This window comes from Oncorhynchus clarkii, chromosome 4 (genome assembly GCF_045791955.1).
Source record: "Oncorhynchus clarkii lewisi isolate Uvic-CL-2024 chromosome 4, UVic_Ocla_1.0, whole genome shotgun sequence".
Taxonomy (NCBI): Eukaryota; Metazoa; Chordata; class Actinopteri; order Salmoniformes; family Salmonidae; genus Oncorhynchus; species Oncorhynchus clarkii.
In genome coordinates this window covers 41,701,168-41,721,133 of record NC_092150.1, presented here as the reverse complement: position 1 = coordinate 41,721,133, position 19,966 = coordinate 41,701,168, and the positions used below count along the sequence as shown (strand labels likewise).

Genomic DNA, 19,966 nt, shown 5'->3' with positions numbered 1-19,966 from the left:
CCCAATAAAGTAGTTATCTTAAGATAAACTGTAAGTCACTCTGGATAAGAGCAACTGCTAAATAAGTGAAATGTAATGTACTAGCCCTTCTGTTTGTTGTTCTCAAGAGTAATAATGTAACACGACTTGACACAAGAACAATAATGTAACACAACTATCTACATATGCAGGACCTTAATTTGAGCCCGTTTGCTACAGCATAATCCTACAGCATCAGGAAATGGGAATTATTACGTGGGAATTATAATTAATGGACATTTTTGTCAGGGTTGATACATTTTTCGTAAGGGAACACCATGTCTGTAATTTCAAAGTGGAAATTACAAACTTCGGAAGCATTTTAAACCTCAAATACACGACACGTTTGACTTTTCCTGTATTGCAGGAAGGTTCTCCGGCAACATGGCGATCAAATTAAGATCCTACATCTGTACCAATCAGCACCTGATTTGATACACGAATCAGCCTGTGAACAAATAATTATGTTAATTAATCAGCACTGTATACAGAGAAGTAATGACTTAATAAATCAGTTAAGTGCTTCGTCAAGACACGTTCGCCCTATTGGAGTATGGGTACAGGGTCAGTCCCTCTAGACCTCCTGAAGTCTAGTTGACCTGTTGTGGTTCAACAAGGGTGCCAGGGCCAAGTGGTGCTCTCCCGGATTCATAAATAAACAGCTAGCTCTGTGATTGTCGTTAGAGTTCTAAAAAAGACTATGACATATAGAGGGCCACAGGGGACCAGCAGTTAGAGCGACACTCTCTTGAGAGAAGCGGCCCTGGGCTAACTCTAATGGTACTGTTAGGTGGTGAGTGACAAGCAGTGATGGGCGCTCGCTGTAATAGTGAGAACTGTCAGAGGGCCACAATAAATGTCAGAGGGCCACAATAAATGAGAGAGAAATGATGCTCTTTTGCCTAGTTAGATGTAGAGAGCAGGGGCTAAGCCTCAGTCCATGGCTAACTGTTTATCATACATTATCACTCTCCAGGGAGAGAGCTTGTTGGCTTTTAAACTTTGGAACAGTCGATACAGAGACTCCAGCAAACGACTAACCCTGCAGTACAACAGTTAAAGCGTCTACAGAACCATGTATCATGTTTTATTTACGTATGTTTTGTAAATAGAGTTAAAAAAAAATATATATTTTTTATTTTACCTTCATTTAACTAGGCAAGTCAGTTAAGAACAAATTCTTATTTTCAATGACAGCCTAGGAACAGTGGGTTAACTGCCTGTTCAGGGGCAGAACGACAGATTTGTACCTTGTTAGCCCGGTTACTAGTCCAATGCTCTAACCACTAGGCTACCCTGCCGCCCCAGTTACAGGATGTAATATTCTCATTCTGCACTGTATCATACTCAAGCCTTGTCGACGTGTTCATGTGCTCTGATAGGACGGCGGCGGAGAGACTGACCAATCAGAATGAGGAGGAGCTGCAGCGTCACTGTGAGGAGCGGCAGCAGGAGATCAGCCACATTCAGGAGATCCTCGAGACCAAGGTCGAGCTGCTGCAGGAGGTCACGCGCGCACACACACACCACACACACACTAATGCAGGTGGTCACACAGTTTTGACAGAAACTAGTATTATTCCAATGTTGATGATTCCAACACACTTTGTTTCTGTGCTCAGTTTCAAATGCTGTGGTTACATTTGGAACATACACTGACACTCCTGATGCATTGTGTTGTCAGGAGGCCCAGTTAGCGCAGGGCGATGCTGAGAAGATGGCCTCTCTAGCAGAGGCTGAGTCCCAGTGCTGCTTGGCCCTGGAGAGAGAGATGATGATGAAGATGGAGGAGGAAGAGGAGAAGTGTGAGGGCGGGTCACTGGGATCCAGGCTGCAGCAGGGGGCCCTGGCAAAGAAGGACAGGTTAGCAGGAGGACAGGTGCTGATCGAGGTGTGACTGGCATGTCAGTGTGTTGTTTCTCTCAGAATGTGTGAATTTAATGCCAGATCAGAGTTTAATGCCCGGTCAGGGTTCCATGGCCGCAGGCAGAACAGCAGAAACTGGGTCTGCAGCACGACCAGGTGGACTCGGGACGGGGACAGCCAGGGGTCGTCAGGCCAGGTAGTCCTGAGACATGGTCCTAGCACTCAGGTCCTCTGGGAGGGGAGAGAGACAGAGAGATGGGAGAATTAGAGGGAGCATATCTAAGATCACACAGGACACCAGATAAGACAGGAGAATTACACCAGATACAGACTGATCTTAGCTCCCCGGCACATAGACTATTGCAGCATAGATACAGGAGACTGAGACAGGGGGGATCGGAAGTTACTCACAGACAGGGACAAAAAAGCAGGATATAACCCCACCCGCTTTGGCAAAGCACAGCCCCCACACCACTAAACGGAAAGCAACAGGCCACTAATTTACTACCCTGAGACAAGGCCGAGTGTAGCCCACAAAGCTCTTCCCACCGCAGGAGCCCGAGGACAGGAAGGAGGGAAGAGAACGAGCAAGCCAGTGACTCAGCCCCCGTAATAGGGTCAGAGGCAGAGAATCACACTGATAAAATTGACAGAGAAACGGTGCCGGAGTCGTGCCCTACGTACATACAGTCCTCTACTGAAAGAGTGGTATGGGGTCACAGATATCAGTCCAAGAGGTGTTGCAGAGCTTGTTTCATTTGGAACTTCAGCCCAACAGTTATAAAATGTACAAGCCTTGTTTATCACAGTTTTAGTGGTTAAATTCAGTCAAGCCTATACTTTCCACTCTCTCTCCCTCTCGCTCTCTCAATTCAATTCAAACGGCTTTATTGGCATAGGAAACATATGTTTACATTGCCAAATGCAAGTGAAATAGTTAAAGAAAAGTGAAATAAAGAATCAGAAAGGAACAGTAAAATGACACTCACAAACGTTATATTATGGCTATGTACAGCGTCGTAACAATGTGCAAATAGTTGACGTTCAAAAGGAAAAAAATATATAATATAAATATGGCTTGTATTTACTTTATTTGTGCTTCACTGTTTGCCCTTTTGTGGCAACAGGTCACAAATCTTGCTGCTGTCTTTCTCTCTGCCTCTCTCACTTTCTTGCCCTCCCTCGCTCTCCCTCAGAGTAATAGAGGACCTGACTGAGGAGAGGAGGTTGCTGAGACACCGGGTCGGAGAGCTGGAGGTCAGAGTTCACGACCTCATGACTTCCCTCCAGAAGAAAGACAGGGATGCACAGGTAAATGAAAGTCCAGTTTTTTTTTACATAGCTTATTACAGTGTATAACATCGGTATCGTAAATACAACCCCTCAGCCCCTCTCTCTCACAGTTCACTTAACCTTTTCATACATGAGTTCGGTCGCCCCAGCATGAGTTTTTTTTTATGCACATAGAATGCATTCACGGTTCCAAAATGTGATTATTACGCAACAGGACAGTTAACACACGCGGCCAGTTAATTATCGATAGGCTATGTTTCAACTTGTCAATTTCAAATGATTTTCTAACAAGTTGTATTTTCTAACAACAGTTTGAATTGAGGTGTGTTCCTCATCCTCATTAAGTCGCATAGAAGGAGCTCATTTCAGCGCTGCGGACAATTTGTTTGAGGCTTTACTGAGCCGGACAAACGCACTTCACCAATGTTTCCGCAGATCAAGTATGCAGACATGTGCAGTTTTGCACGAATTGTCACATTGTCTGGCTGGCGCTCGCATTGTCTTCCTTACAGATAATAACTTTGGACATGTGTGCGTTCCTATCAAAGTAAGTGCCTTATTTTCTGGATACCGTGTTGCGTTTCTACTGGAGCATACAGGATGTATTGTAGCAGGCTCAAGGTGGTGGGGTTTCCATGTTACCAAGTTCAAAAACCAAACATGAACACGAAGCACAACTAGAATACAAATAGGTCATTTATTAGGGAGATTTGCATACTGTGGGAAATGAAAACCACATTTCAAAATAAAATTTTATGAGTCACACGCGCTGAATAAAACGGGTGTAGACCTTACAGTGAAATGCTTACTTACGAGCCCCTAACCAACAATATAAGTAATTAAAGAGCAGCAGTAAAAAAAATAACAGTACAGAGTCCATGTGCGGGGGCACCGGTTAGTGGAGGTAGTATGTACATGTAGAGTTATTAAAGTGACTATGCATAGATGACAACAGAGAGTGGCAGTGGTGTGGAGAGGGGGGGCAATGCAAATAATCTGGGTAGCCATTTGACTAGATGTTCAGGAGTCTTATGGCTTGAGGGTAGAAGCTGTTTAGAAGCCTCTTGGACCTAGACTTGGCGCTCCGGTACCGCTTGCCGTGCGGTAGCAGAGAGAAAGGGGGGAATTCAACGACCAGTTCACAGTCCACAATCCGTTCTCATTGTCTGGTTTTCCAGGAGTAATCCTAAAACTCGGATCCTCAGCCAAACCGGTTCGGTACACAGTGGGGGCAATCAGACAGTCCAGGTCACAATGGGTAATCACACACAATTCTCTCTCTTCTCACACGTTTTCCTCTCAGTCCTCTTCCCGTTTGTGCAGCCCGCTTCCTCTTTTACCCCCAAGCACTCCATGGCTTAATGATCCACAGGCTTGCCTCGTTGGGGCAGGAAGTCCATATCTCCCTTCAAATCGCCACTCCCCTCACCTCTCCCTGCCTTCTGCCACACACCCTCCATCCTCATCTCCTACCGGAAGGGAGGGGTGGTCCAGCTCCCTAGAGCATTCCTCCTGGAGAGGGCATCGGCATTTCCATGGGCTGCACCTGATCTGTGGACGACAGAGAAATCAAAAGGCTGTAAGGATAGGAACCAGCGGGTCACCCGGGCGTTACTGTCCTTATTCCGTGACATCCAAACCAGTGGTGCATGGTCCATTACGAGGGTGAAGTGCCGTCTAAATAAGTATTATTTCAGCGTCTCCAGCGCCCATTCTTTCTCCACAGTGGAATATCTTTGTTCCTGCGGCAACAGCTTCCGACTAATGTCTTGCTTCCAACTGGGTGTTCCTCAGCTTCTTGTAGCTGTGATAGGACGGCACCCACCCATTTTGGCCGCATCGGTCTGTACCACCAGTGGGTTGGAAAAGTCCGGTGTCACCAGCATGACTCCAGAACAGTGCTCCCTTTAGGTCCTGGAAGGCTTTCTCTGTCTCCTTGGTCCACGTCACCTGGACGGGTAGACGGCTCCTGGTCAGATCAGTCAGGGGACTGACTAGGGAGGCAAAGTGGGGAACAAATCTCCGGTAGTAACTAGTCAACCCCACAAACGTGCGCACCTGCTTCTTGGTGAGGGGGCGGGGCCAGTCCCGAATTGCCTCCACTTTCTTCACCTGTGGTTTGACACATCCCCTCCCGACTGTGTACCCCAGGTACTCAGCCTCCCACAGGCAGAGCCGACATTTCCTTGGGTTAGCTGTTAGCCCCGCCCCCTGTAAGGCCTGCCTCGCTCCCATTGATCACAGCATCACCGAAGTCAGACGCTACGTACTCACGATGGGGACGGAGAATCCGGTCCATCAACCTCTGGAAGGTGGCCAGGGCCCCGTGCAACTAAAAAAGGACAGCTTCTTGTAGTGGAACAGCCTGACAGGGGTGGCGAAAGCAGTTTTTTCCCGTCCCTTTTGTCCCCCAAAGGGCACCAATAACCCTTCAAGTCGAGCATGCTGATAAATCGGACGGTTCCTAGCCGTTCGATTAGTTCATCATTTCGGGGCATGGGGTAGGGGTCGAACTGACACGCCTGACAGGAAAGGTGCTAGCATGCTGGCCCATTGCTCATGGGGCCATTTCTCACTAGCCTCCGTCCTCTCGAAGGCTTGGAGGTAAGCCTTGATGTCGTCAGCATCTGTCAGCATCAGTATAAACTAACTGGGTTTGGGACAAGAGACTGCTGCGCCTGCAGATACGAGCTCGGCCTGGGCGGCTGTCAGCTGGCTGAGTTTAGCTCGCAGGAGAGCAGTCTGCTGACGCTGGTCCTCCAGCAGCACCCAATGCATAGCCTGCTACACTATGTTCGCCTCCACCAGTCTGTTTCGTTATTGAGCTTGGTTTGCTTTGCCCGCATTCTCCATCACATGTAGCAGGCTCAAGGGGGTGTAGTTTCCAAGTCACCAAGTTCAATAACCAAACACACACACGAAGCACAACTAGAATACAAATGGGTAATTTATTAGGGAGATATGCACACGGTGGGAAAGGTGGGAATTCAGCAACCAGTAATCCGTTCTCATTGTCCGTTCCTTTCTTAAGGGGTAGTTCCATTCTCAAAACTTGTGGCCACGACTGTACTATTGTTTGATGAACGTGGTACCTTCAGGCGTTTGGCAATTGCTCCCAATGATGAACCAGACTTGTGGAGGTCTTTTTTTCTGAGGTCTTGGCTGATTCCTTTTGATTTTCCCATGATGTCAAGCAAAGAGGCACTGAGTTTGAAGGTCGGCCTTGAAATACATCCACAGGTACACCTCCAATTGACTCAAATTATGTCAATTAGCCTATCAGAAGCTTCTAAAGACATGACATAATTTTCTGGAATTTCCAAGCTGTTTAAAGGCACAGTTAACTTAGTGTAAAAATGACTTGTGTCATGCACAAAGTAGATGTCCTAACCGACTTGAAAAACGCGTTTTAATGGCTCCAACCTAAGTGTATGTAAACGTCCGATTTCAACTGTATGTGTGTATGTATGTACACTGTATGTATGGAGCATAGTGTATTTACATTTTATTCACGTTTTCAAGTTCTGGTGACAAATAAATCATTCCGACTATTGCATAGATTGTAATGGACACCTATGATGTGTGTAAAATACTTTTTTGAAGGTTGTACTGATTATGAGGCAATGCTAAGCTATTTGCCAGCTTTGTGTCGCACCATGTTTGTTGACATAATACAATGCCTTCTGTGTGTCACGTAAATGTCTGTCAGACCGAAGATGTTATAATGAGGTGAAGGAATGGTTCACTCATCTTTCGGGTAAACTTCTGGAAGTGAATGATCGTAGACGACACACCCCCTTCAACATGCATACTGCAAACAGACCAAACTCATCTTGTCTCCTCTTATTATCTTTGGTTGACGCTAAAAACAATTATATTTCAATCAATATTGAGCTGACCCGTGATGTGATGAATTATAAATAGTATTTGCTATTAGCTGATTCATATTGTGGTTTCTATCATCCGAGAGTTATCTAAATATGACCGCTTGTGTTACGTCAATCTTTCCTCAGTTAGCGTTAGGACCAATATAGCTTACATTTTCCGGTTTGGATGATTGTGTTATGCTGTAGCTACTTCTGTGAAAGTCTGAACATTGCATCCAAAAATAAACTGGTCACATTCAGGACATTAACTTTGTAATGACTGTGTTTGTGCAAAACGTTTCTGTGAAAAAAGTGTGGCTAGCTCAAATGCTGATTGTTTTGACAATCGAAACTGGTCGTTCTAAATAAGCGTTCTAATCAAACAGTGGCTCGGGTGGTTGATGTCCTTGATGATCTTTATGGCCTTCCTGTGACATCGGGTGGTGTAGGTGTCCTGGAGGGCAGGTAGTTTGCCCCCGGTGATGCGTTGTGCAGACCTCACTACCCTCTGGAGAGCCTTACGGTTGAGGGCGGTGCAGTTGCCGTACCAGGCGGTGATACAGCCCGCCAGGATGCTCTCGATTGTGCATCTGTAGAAGTTTGTGAGTGCTTTTGGTGCCAAGCCAAATTTCTTCAGCCTCCTGAGGTTGAAGAGGCGCTGCTGCGCCTTCTTCACGATGCTGTCTGTGTGAGTGGACCAATTCAGTTTGTCTGTGATGTGTATGCCGAGGAACTTAAAACTTGCTACCCTCTCCACTACTGTTCCATCGATGTGGATAGGGGGGTGTTCCCTCTGCTGTTTCCTGAAGTCCACAATCATCTCCTTAGTTTTGTTGACGTTGAGTGTGAGGTTATTTTCCTGACACCACACTCCGAGGGCCCTCACCTCCTCCCTGTAGGCCTTCTCGTCGTTGTTGGTAATCAAGCCTACCACTGTTGTGTCGTCCGCAAACTTGATGATTGAGTTGGAGGCGTGCGTGGCCACGCAGTCGTGGGTGAACAGGGAGTACAGGAGAGGGCTCAGAACGCACCCTTGTGGGGCCCCAGTGTTGAGGATCAGCGGGGAGGAGATGTTGTTGCCTACCCTCACCACCTGGGGGCGGCCCGTCAGGAAGTCCAGTACCCAGTTGCACAGGGCGGGGTCGAGACCCAGGGTCTCGAGCTTGATGACGAGCTTGGAGGGTACTATGGTGTTGAATGCCGAGCTGTAGTCAATGAACAGCATTCTCACATAGGTATTCCTCTTGTCCAGATGGGTTAGGGCAGTGTGCAGTGTGGTTGAGATTGCATCGTCTGTGGACATATTTGGGCGGTAAGCAAATTGGAGTGGGTCTAGGGTGTCAGGTAGGGTGGAGGTGATATGGTCCTTGACTAGTCTCTCAAAGCACTTCATGATGACGGAAGTGAGTGCTACGGGGCGGTAGTCGTTTAGCTCAGTTACCTTAGCTTTCTTGGGAACAGGAACAATGGTCGTCTCTTGAAGCATGTGGGAACAGCAGACTGGTATAGGGATTGATTGAATATGTCCGTAAACACACCGGCCAGCTGGTCTGCCCATGCTCTGAGGGCGCGGCTGGGGATGCCGTCTGGGCCTGCAGCCTTGCGAGGGTTAACACGTTTAAATGTCTTACTCACCTCGGCTGCAGTGAAGGAGAGACCGCAAGTTTTTGTTGCAGGCCATGTCAGTGGCACTGTATTGTCCTCAAAGCGGGCAAAAAAGTGATTTAGTCTGCCTGGGAGCAGGACATCCTGGTCCGTGACTGGGCTGGATTTCTTCCTGTAGTCCGTGATTGACTGTAGACCCTGCCACATGCCTCTTGTGTCTGAGCCGTTGAATTGAGATTCTACTTTGTCTCTGTACTGACGCTTAGCTTGTTTGATAGCCTTGCGGAGGGAATAGCTGCACTGTTTGTATTCGGTCATGTTACCAGACACCTTGCCCTGATTAAAAGCAGTGGTTCGCGCTTTCAGTTTCACGCGAATGCTGCCATCAATCCACGGTTTCTGGTTAGGGAATGTTTTAATCGTTGCTATGGGAATGACATCTTCAACGCACGTTCTAATGAACTCGCACACCGAATCAGCGTATTCGTCAATGTTGTTGTCTGACGCAATACGAAACATGTCCCAGTCCACGTGATGGAAGCAGTCTTGGAGTGTGGAGTCAGCTTGGTCGGACCAGCGTTGGACAGACCTCAGCGTGGGAGCCTCTTGTTTTAGTTTCTGTCTGTAGGCAGGGATCAACAAAATGGAGTCGTGGTCAGCTTTTCCGAAAGGGGGGCAGGGCAGGGCCTTATATGCGTCGCGGAAGTTAGAGTAACAATGATCCAAGGTCTTTCCACCCCTGATTGCGCAATCGATATGCTGATAAAATTTGGGGAGTCTTGTTTTCAGATTAGCCTTGTTAAAATCCCCAGCTACAATGAATGCAGCCTCCAGATAAATGGTTTCCAGTTTGCAAAGAGTCAAATAAAGTTCATTCAGAGCCAACGATGTGTCTGCTTGGGGGGGGATATATACGGCTGTGATTATAATCGAAGAGAATTCTCTTGGTAGATAATGCGGTCTACATTTGATTGTGAGGAATTCTAAATCAGGTGAACAGAAGGATTTGAGTTCCTGTATGTTTCTTTCATCACACCATGTCACGTTAGTCATAAGGCATACGCCCCCGCCCCTCTTCTTACCAGAAAGATGTTTGTTTCTGTCTGCGCGATGCGTGGAGAAACCTGTTGGCTGCACCGCCTCGGATAGCGTCTCTCCATTAAGCCACGTTTCCGTGAAGCAAAGAACGTTACAGTCTCTGATGTCCCTCTGGAATGCTACCCTTGCTCGGATTTCATCAACCTTGTTGTCAAGAGACTGGACATTGGCAAGAAGAATGCTAGGGAATGGTGCACGGTGTGCCCGTCTCCGGAGTCTGACCAGAAGACCGCCTCGTTTCCCTCTTTTTCGGAGTCGTTTTTTTGGGTCGCTGCATGGGATCCACTCCGTTGTCCTGTTTGTAAGGCAGAACACAGGATCCGCGTCGCGAAAAACATATTCTTGGTCGTACTGATGGTGAGTTGACGCTGATCTTATATTCAGTAGTTCTTCTCGACTGTATGTAATGAAACCTAAGATGACCTGGGGTACTAATGTAAGAAATAACACGTAAAAAAACAAAAAACAGCATAGTTTCCTAGGAACGCGAAGCGAGGCGGCCATCTCTGTCGGCGCCGGTGTTAGGCCTATGCATCGCAATTGCTAGCTGTGCCACTAGAGATCCTGGTTTGAGGGCGGCGCACAATTGGTCCAGTGTCGTCCGGGTTAGGGGAGGGTTTGGCCGGCAGGGATGTCCTTGTCCCATCGCGCTCTAGCGACTCCTGTGGCGGGCTGGGCGCATGCATGCTGACATGGTCACCAGGTGTACAGTGTTTCCTCCGACACATTGGTGTAGCTGGCTTCCGGGTTAAGCGGGCATTGCGTGAAGAAGCAGTTAATCTCGGGTGGTTCGTGTTTTGGAGGATGCATGGCTCACGACCTTCACCTCTCACGATTCTGTACGGGAGTTGCAGCAATGAGACAAGACTGTAACTACCAATTGGATACCACGAAATTGGGGATGAAAATTGGTAAAAATTGGTAAAATAAATAAAAGTAAAGGTTCAAGTATATAATAATTACTACAGTCACAAACAGATTCTACACACACCTTCTCACAAATCATAACCTATCCACATATACAGTATGACATCAGGTGACACTTAGTTTTGTGACTGTAGGCCTAGTACTGGTTCTAATATTTGATTGGGCACGTGAGGGCCAACTCTACTGTACTCACTGCTAGCTACTGACATATGGGTTAGTCACGCTGTACACAGGTTAGTCATACCTCTCCTGCCCTCCGTCCTACCCCTCCCTTCCCTCCCATGTCTATTTTGAATCCTAGAAAGTAGTTGGTTCAACGGTACCTCTTAAATGATAGTGAGATCTATAATATCCTGGCTCAGAAAATGTAGCCATTTTCAAAATATTTCATGCCATCATGCAATCGTGTCATTCATATATTTGTTTTAACCGTTTTCTGAGGAACAAAAGATTGGGTTCATTATGAGTTTATACATTTTTTTATTGTTACTTATTTACCACCCTTATTGTCTTCTGTCTACAGTTGCTGCGGGGTGAGATGGGTCGAGAGAAGAGTTGTATCCAGCCAGAGATGCAGGTATGTGTGGCAGGAGTACTGCCATCCTATAGTATGTCTGGTTGTGGGAATCTGATTCCATTGGCTTAACATAAGCTTTTGGACCATGCACACAGGGACACTGTAGTGGGGAAGTGGGCTACAATAAATTAGTTTGCATGTAAGTGATGATAAGCTAAAGTTTGCTCTTTGAGAAATTTAATTAAAGGCCTGTAGCCTAAAATCTCCCCCCCCCCAATAGTACTGAGGATATCTTGCTGGGTTCTATTTCAAATATATAGTTTCGATATCTCACTTACAGTTTTTTCCAACTGCTTACACAAGTTTTCAAAACGATCTCCTTTTTTTCAAAACTCTACACACAATTTCCAAAACTGCACACACAAAATGCAAAATGCCTCACATCTCCTTCAAAATGTAACACTGCATTCAAAATGCCATAAACACATGTCAGAATGAAGCATTTGCATCAAATGGCAAACACTGCTTTCACAATAATACATTTTTGGGTATACCATGTAAACACTGTTCTAAATATAAAGCTCTTTGGTCTTTCATTGGCTTATATCTACATTTCAATACAATGTTCTACAGTGAAAGTAATCTGCTGACAAGGGTAACAAGTACACTGTAAACACCAATGCAATGTAGAAACAGAAAATATTTATTAGGCCAAACATTACTGTTGTATACAGTAGCATACAACAAAACCATAAACATATGTAAACCAAAAGTATATTCTTTAGAATACAGTAAAGAACACAATTGTGTGTGTGGCGTCCCAAGGGGGCAGTCCAGGAATTGGTAGGGGGGGGGGTCAGTCACCAGTGCTAAGCTACGCTTCACCTCTTCTCCGGCCTGAGTCTGGCCACGATACTTCGTCCACATCACAAGATACGTTTTCTCTTGCCAAACATCGAGGGAAGTATCTCCTAGCATGGCGTATCCAACCTTGGACAGAGGCAACCTCTATGTCCCCACATATACCATATTTATAATTGCAGTCTCTTGTACATCTGTAAATCCTCGTCCTCCATGATGTCTTTGCCTTTCCACTCTGTACAGAATTCAAACACAGTATGTGTTCAGCATAGGAACTGTAAACAATGTACAAAAAATGTAGTACAGCATGATAACCAACCTTATTCATTCAATGCAGTGCAGTAAATGGATGGCTTAGAGTTACAAATGTTTATGCAATACTATGAAGTCATACGTATTTTACAGTACATTACTGTAATGCTAAAATAGTCATTAGATAGTTGCATACCTGTTCTCATTTCTGAAGGTTCGAATTATGGACGCCACTGTAAATCGACTTAAATTGGGCTGGACTCTCAGTCCAGCCTCTCTCATGGTCAAACCGTGGTTGATCACATGATCAACAAATTTTGCCCTAATCTCATTAGAGATGCCTCTCCTTCCTTCTCTTCTTTGCCCTCGTCCTCTTCCTCTCCCTCCTACTCCTCTTGCTCTCTGTCCATTGTTGGCATCCATTGTTCAAAACAGGTAATCTGACCTTTGACCTATTTATAGGCCTATACTACAGTAAAGCAGTGATTGGTTAGTGATCAGTTAAGCTATTAGTGTTTGCACATGTGAGGAGTGTGTGTGTGACCTGGTGAATAAGTGTAGCATTTTGATTGGTTGTGTTTGGAAAAGGAAAGCAAGTCACTTCCTGTTAGATTTTTGTGTTTTAGGTAGATAATTGTGTGTAGTGTTTTGAAAAAAGTGTTTTATGCAATTGACAACTGAGTCAAACGCTGAGAAATAGCTTATGGTTTTGGATATTTGGTGTGTAGTTTTGCACTTTGAGTGAGAGGTTTCAAAAATCGTGTGACATGAAAAGATTTTGTGTGTAAGCAGTTGGAAAAAACTGTAATGGGGATTTGCTCGAGCGGATTCTCTTATCTGAAGTACCAATCACAGCGTCCATTGGAGACGGACAGGTCGATTGGCGAATGAGGTGAGCCCCTCTTCTCTTCGTAAGATGCCACTCGCCCTGCCTCTGGTCATACTCAAGCATGCCTCTCTTCAGGGAAAAGCAGTGAGATATCTCACTCATATTATCATAAAACCGGTAACCGTATGTTCTATTTCAAAAAGATTGTTTCAATATCTCACTTTATGGGGATATAGACTGCCCCTGTAATGCAGACATGCATGTACTGTGTCTCACTTATATTATCATAGAAACAGTGTTACGCATGTAGCCTGACGTTTTGAATTCTGGGCAATTGAACTGATTCCAGAGGCTGTTCCAAAACACTGCCGGCGGAAAAGAGGTGGACTTTTAGTCTGACTCAGGAGGCGCGCACACCACCCACCGCTTCCGAGTATATTACTCGCTAATGTTCAGTCTCTGAAAATAAAGTTGACGAGTTCAGGGTGAGGATTTCCTTCCAGAGAGACATCCGGGATTGTAATATACTGTTTCACGGAAACATTGCTTTCTCGAGATATACTGTCAGAGTCCGTTCAGCCAGTTGGGCTCTCAGTTCATCGCGCAGACAGGAATAAATATCTCTCCAGGAAGAAGGGCGGGGGTGTATGTTTCATGATTAACTACCCATGGTGTGATTATGATAACATACAGGAACTTAAGTCCTTTTGTTCACCCGGCCTAGAATACCTCACAATCAAATGCCGACCGTATTACCTCCCAAGATAATTCTGTTCAGTTATAGTCACGTGTACATTCCCCCTCAAGCCAATACCACGACGGCCCTCAAAGAACTTCACTGGACTTTATGCAAACTGGAAACCACATATCCTGAGGCCGCATTTATTATAGCTGGGGATTTTAACAAAGCAAATTTGAGGAAAACGTTACCGAAGTTCTATCAACACATTCACTGAAGTACTCGACCACTGCTTCTCCAACTTCCGAGATGCCTACAAGGCTCTCCCCCACCCTCCCTTCGGCAAATCTGATCACGACTCCATTTTGCTCCTCCCTTCCTATAGATAGAAACTCAAACAGAAAGTATCCGTGCTAAGGACTATTCAACGCAAGTCTGACCAATCGGAATCCATGCTTCCAGATTGTTTTGATCACGTGGACTGGGATATGTTCCGGGTAGCCTCCGAGAACAAAATAGATGAATACACTGATACGGTGACTGAGTTTATCAGGAAGTGTATAGGAGATGTTATACCCACTGTAGCTATTAAAACCTACCCTAAACAGAAACTGTGGATAGATGGCAGCATTCGCGCAAAACTGAAAGAGCAAACCATTGCATTTAACCATGGTAGACAATCGCATTTAACCAACAGACAATCACAGAACACAAAGGAAAACCAGCCATGTCACGGACATCGACGTCTTGGTTCCGGACAACCTAAACCCCTTTTCACCCGCTTTGAGGATAGCACAGTGGCCCACTTCCAAGGACTGTGGGCTCTCCTTCTCTGTGGCCAACGTGAGTAAGACGTTTAAGCGTGTTATCCCTCGCAAGGCTGCCGGCCCAGACGGCATCCCTAGCCGCATCCACAGAGCATGCGCAGACCAGCTGGCTGGAGGGTTTACGGACATATTCAATCTCTCCCTATCTCAGTCGGCTGTCCCCACATGCTTCAAGATGTCCACCATTCGTCCAATACCCAAGAAAACAAAGGTAACTGAAGAAAATGACTATCGCCCTGTAGCACTCACTTAGGTCATCATGAAATGCTTTGAGAGACTAGTCTAGGATCATATCACCTCTACCTTACCTGACACCCTAGACCCACTTCAATTTGCTTACCACCCCAGTAGATCCACAGACGATGTAATCGCCATCGCACTGCACACTGCCCTATCCCATCTGGACAAGAGCAATAGCTCAGGATTCAACCCCATAGTTCGGGCTCCAAAGTGGGCTTCCAAGTGGCGCTGCATCTCAGTGCTAGAGGCGTCACTACAGACCCTGGTTCGATTCCAGGCTGTATCACAACTGGCCGCGATTGGGAGTTCAATAGGGCGGCACACGATTGGCCCAGCGTCACCTGGGTTGCGGCTTGGCTAGGGTAGGCCATCATTATAAATAAGAATTTGTTCTTAACTGACTCATCTAGATAAATAAGGGTTAAATACAAAAAAATAGTACCCTCCAAGCTCATCATTAAGCTTGAGGCCCTGGGTCTGAACCCTGCCCTGTGCAACTGGGTCCTGGACTTCCTGATGGACTGCCCCCAGGTGTTGAAGGTAAGAAACAACTCCTCCACTTCGTGATCTTCAACACTGGGGCCCCACAAGAATGCGTGCTCAGCCACCTCTCCTGTACTTCCTGTTCACCCATGACTGCATGTCCACGCACACCTCCAACTCAGTCATCAAGTTTACAGACGACACAACGGTATAAGGCCTGATTACCAACAATGATGAGACAGCCTACAGGGAGGAGGTGAAAAAAAAAAAACATTCTATCTCTTCATAGTATATGTCACTACAAGTTCCCATCTTCTTTGTGGACATCCTGTTGCTCTTGTTGGTCTGGCCAGAGACTTTCGTCAACATCACATCTGATGTTTTCCCTTGTGATGCACCGGGGGAAAAATCTCCTTGAGTGGCACAACCATCCCCGCAATTATCGCATGTGATGTCCTCACAAGCAGCATTCATGGCATCTAACAGAGACATCTGATCTTGTGCCCGATAGTCATATACTTTCCACCTCCATCCTGAAAAAAATGATTCTATCAGATTCAGGAATGGGGAGTACGGTGGAAGGAACTCCATTGTTACCCTTTCATGCGCAGGAAGGACAGGAGAAGTTGGGGGTTATAGGGCCCAATGTGTGGAATATGTGTACTCACACCATTCTCAGAAATGGCAGCACACATTGTAATATTGCCGCCACGTTGGACTGGCAAATCAAAATATAAAGTTAGTTTTACATAGCCTATTCTAGAATCAGACAGTTTAGCAAAGTAGACATGTTTTCTGTTCTTATGGTATCTACAGGCATAATTGAAGTACAGTAAAACTCCCTGCACAATATACCATGTGCACACCAATGGTTTACCTGGACATACTGCTACCGCAGCTCCTTCACTCTGTCACTATTCCTCTCAAATGGCAAGTCATTCGATTTTTTTTCAAAACTCTGTCTATAGTGGAAATGCTGACAGAATTGATATTTGCGAAGATATTGTTGTCGTTTATGATTGCATTTTGGATCTCTCTTAGCCTGATGGAATTGTTGGCTATGACCATGTTGCAAATGTCTTGTTTTTGCTGATGGTTGAATACTGCTGCTCTGCCACCAGCATGAGGTCGTTGTGCAGTCCTGTATATGACATGTAGAATTCGCCAATAACTCGTGTTACAGATAGTATATTGTGTTCAAATTGTGCTGTATTACTGTATTACTGTATATTCCTCATACATATCTTATGGTACATTGTGATTTTCAGACTTGCATTTACCTTTACAATAGTTGCTGTATGGAATGTTTGCACAATTGATGACACTGTGGACCTGTTTACGTTAGGCTGCACTCTCCGACCAGCCTCTTCCATTGTTAAGACCGTGGTTTACGACATGGTCCACAATTGTGGCTCTGATTTCATCAAGGACTCTTATTCTTTGCCTTCTACCTCTATTACGTCTTCCCCTAACACCACCACCACCACGCATTTTTACACATCTTCTTATTTCTCTTCGAGCATGTTGCTGCTGTTCAGGGTTGTGATGTTCCTCAATGTTCAAAAAATGGTAGTGATTGTGCTGTGGGCAAGCTCCATTTATATGCTTTCAAACTTGATTGGTTGATTGTGATTCCTATTTCATTACTATGTCACCTGGCAGGTAATTTGCCAATTTGGCAGACATCGCAGACATTCCATGTCATAGATATTTATGGAATATCGGAAGTTTACATACACTTAGGTTGGAGTCATTGAAACTCGTTTTTCAACCACTCCACAAATGTCTTGTTAACAAACTATAGTTTTGGCAAGTCGGTTAGGACATCTGCTTTGTGCATGACACAAGTCATTTTTCCAACAATTGTTTACAGATTATTTCACTTATAATTCACTGTATCACAATTCCAGTGGGTCAGAAGTTTGCATAAACTAAGTTGACTGTGCCTTTAAACAGTTTGGAAAATTCCAGAAAATTATATCATGGCTTTAGAAGCTTCTGATAGGCTAATTGACATCATTTGAGTAAATTGGAGGTGTACCTGTGTATTTCAAGGCCTACCTTCAAACTCAGTGCCTCTTTTCTTGACATCATGGGAAAATCTAAAGAAATCAGCCAAGACCTCAGAAGAAAAATGGTGGACCTCCACAAGTCTGGTTCATCCTTGGGAGCAATTTCCAAAGGCCTGAAGGTACCACGTTCATCTGTACAAACAATAATATAAACTATAAACACCATGGGACCACGCAGCCGTCATACCGCTCAGGAAGGAGACGCATTCTGTCTCCTAGAGATGAATGTACTTTGGTGCGAAAATTGCAAATCAATCCCAGAACAACAGCAAAGGACCTTGTGAAGATGCTGGAGGAAACTGGTACAAAATTATCTATATCCACAGTAAAACGAGTCCTATATCGACATAACCTGAAAGGCCGCTCAGGAAGGAAGAAGCCACTGCTCCAAAACCGCCAGGAAAAAGCCAGACTACGGTTTGCAACTGCACATGGGGACAAATATCATACTTTTTGGAGAAATGTCCTCTGGTCTGATGAAACAAAAATATAACTGTTTGGCCTTAATGACCATCATTATGTTTGGTGGAAAAAGGGGGAGGCTTGCAAGCCGAAAAACACCATCCCAACCGTGAAGCACAGGGGTGGCAGTATCATGTTGTGGGGGTGCTTTACTGCAGGAGGGACTGGTGCACTTCACAAAATAGATGGCATCATGAGGTAGGACAATTATGTGGATATATTGAAGCAACATCTCAAGACATCAGTCAGGAAGTTATAGCTTGGTCGCAAATGGCTCTTCCAAATGGACAATGACCTCAAGCATACTTCCAAAGTTGTGGGAAAATGGCTTAAGGACAACAAAGTTAAGGTATTGAAGTGGCCATCACAAAGCCCTGACCTCAATCCTATAGACATTTTGTGGGCAGAACTGAAAAAGTCTGTGCGAGCAAGGAGGCCTACACACCTGACTCAGTTACACCAGCTCTGTCAGGAGGAATGGGCCAAAATTCACACAACCTATTGTGGGAAGCTTGTGGAAGGCTACCCAAAATGTTTGACCCAAATTAAACAATTTAAAGGCAATGCTACCAAATACTAATTGAGTGTATGTAAACTTCTGAGCCACTGGGAATGTGATGAAAGCTGAAATAAATCATTCTCTCTACTATTATTCTGACATTTCACATTCTTAAAATAACGTGGTGATCCTAACTGACCTAATACAGGGAATTCTTACTAGGATTAAATGTCAGGAAATGTGAAACTGAGTTTAAATGTATTTTGCTTAAGGTGTATGTTAACTTCAACACTATATATACTGTATTCTATCCTATTCTACTGTATATTAGTCTATGCCGCTTTGACATTGCTCGTCAACATATTTATATATTCTTAATTCCATACCTTTACTTTAGATTGTGTGTATTGTTAGATATTACTTGTTAGATATTACTGCACTGTTGGAGTTTTGCTAAACTTGCAGTAACATCTGCTAAATATGTGTGTATGTGACAAATAAAATGTGATTTGATTAATCCACTCTTGCTTAATTGCCATGGCATTGTGGGAAAATGATGCAATGTTGTCTGTCTTGGCTGTAATGGATCTTGCATCTCGTACTGCGGGTGGTAACTGTAAAAAGTCTAAGCTTTACCCCAGGATACCCTTAACTGGCGGTAATTAGCTTTATTCACATCAGGGGAATTTAGTGAAAAGTTTCAGCCTATTTGCAACAGTTTCAGCCTATCCTTGTTATTGGATTTCCGTTTTGGTGTGTTCCACTTGAATTCAGCAGCGTCTATGAATCACATGATTATGAAGGCATAAATATATGAAAGTGTGTTTTCTTGTTTTACATTTATGTAGTTCTGTCTTTGTGATGTACTTGTCTAATGTTGTGTATTATGTAATGTTTTCTGTTTTGAGTGGACCCCAGGAAGAGTAGCTTCTGCTTTAGCAGTAGCTCATGGGATCCTAATAAAATACTAAATACTAAATATTGAGATTAAGTCTTCTATTCTATTCTTCTATTTATATTTGCTTGCATAATGTTTTACAGAGCAAATCAAAGAGAAGAGGTCATGTTTATGTAAATGTGTGACACAACACACACACATTGTTATTCCAAAGGTTAAACTGGGTCTCCTGACTGACTGACGCCAGCTCTAATTACAATCAAATCACAGTCTGCCACTTTGGTCTTTTTTTTGGCCTTTCTTTACTCTCTTTATGCCACTTTTCTTATTTTTTCTGTCATTTCCAGATAAATAAACAGTGAAATAATCAGTAAAAAGACTTCTGTAATTCCCACTGATTAGGATTAATACAGTTTTGATTGTGTTGATCATTAGGGTTGATTGCTGTTATGGCATCTCGTCTACAGGGTTCAACTATTACATCTTTTTGGGTGACAAATGTACATTAGAGGTTTGTTCACTCAGTTCCAAAGGTCTGCACCCCCTGGAGAAAACAAATCACATATCATCATGTTGTATCAACATAAACAGCACTCATAATGAAAGATGGGGTACTAAGGGTGGGGAAGATTCATGTTTCCACTGCACGGGAAAGGCTTGGAGCTTGAGAGGCA

At 44.6% G+C, this 19,966-nt stretch overlaps 1 protein-coding gene across 9 annotated transcripts in view; it reads left to right on the top strand.

The window, feature by feature from the left end:
- LOC139406820 (myomegalin-like) overlaps positions 1-19,966 on the top strand; it is a 115,541-nt gene that overhangs the window by 54,741 nt on the left and 40,834 nt on the right. For all 9 annotated transcript variants that reach the window (XM_071149882.1, XM_071149883.1, XM_071149881.1 and 6 more), the window contains exons 6-9: positions 1,401-1,524; positions 1,703-1,881; positions 3,081-3,195; positions 11,197-11,250. In XM_071149882.1, the coding sequence (XP_071005983.1) occupies positions 1,401-1,524; positions 1,703-1,881; positions 3,081-3,195; positions 11,197-11,250 (472 nt within the window). The remainder of the gene's footprint in view (positions 1-1,400; positions 1,525-1,702; positions 1,882-3,080; positions 3,196-11,196; positions 11,251-19,966) is intronic.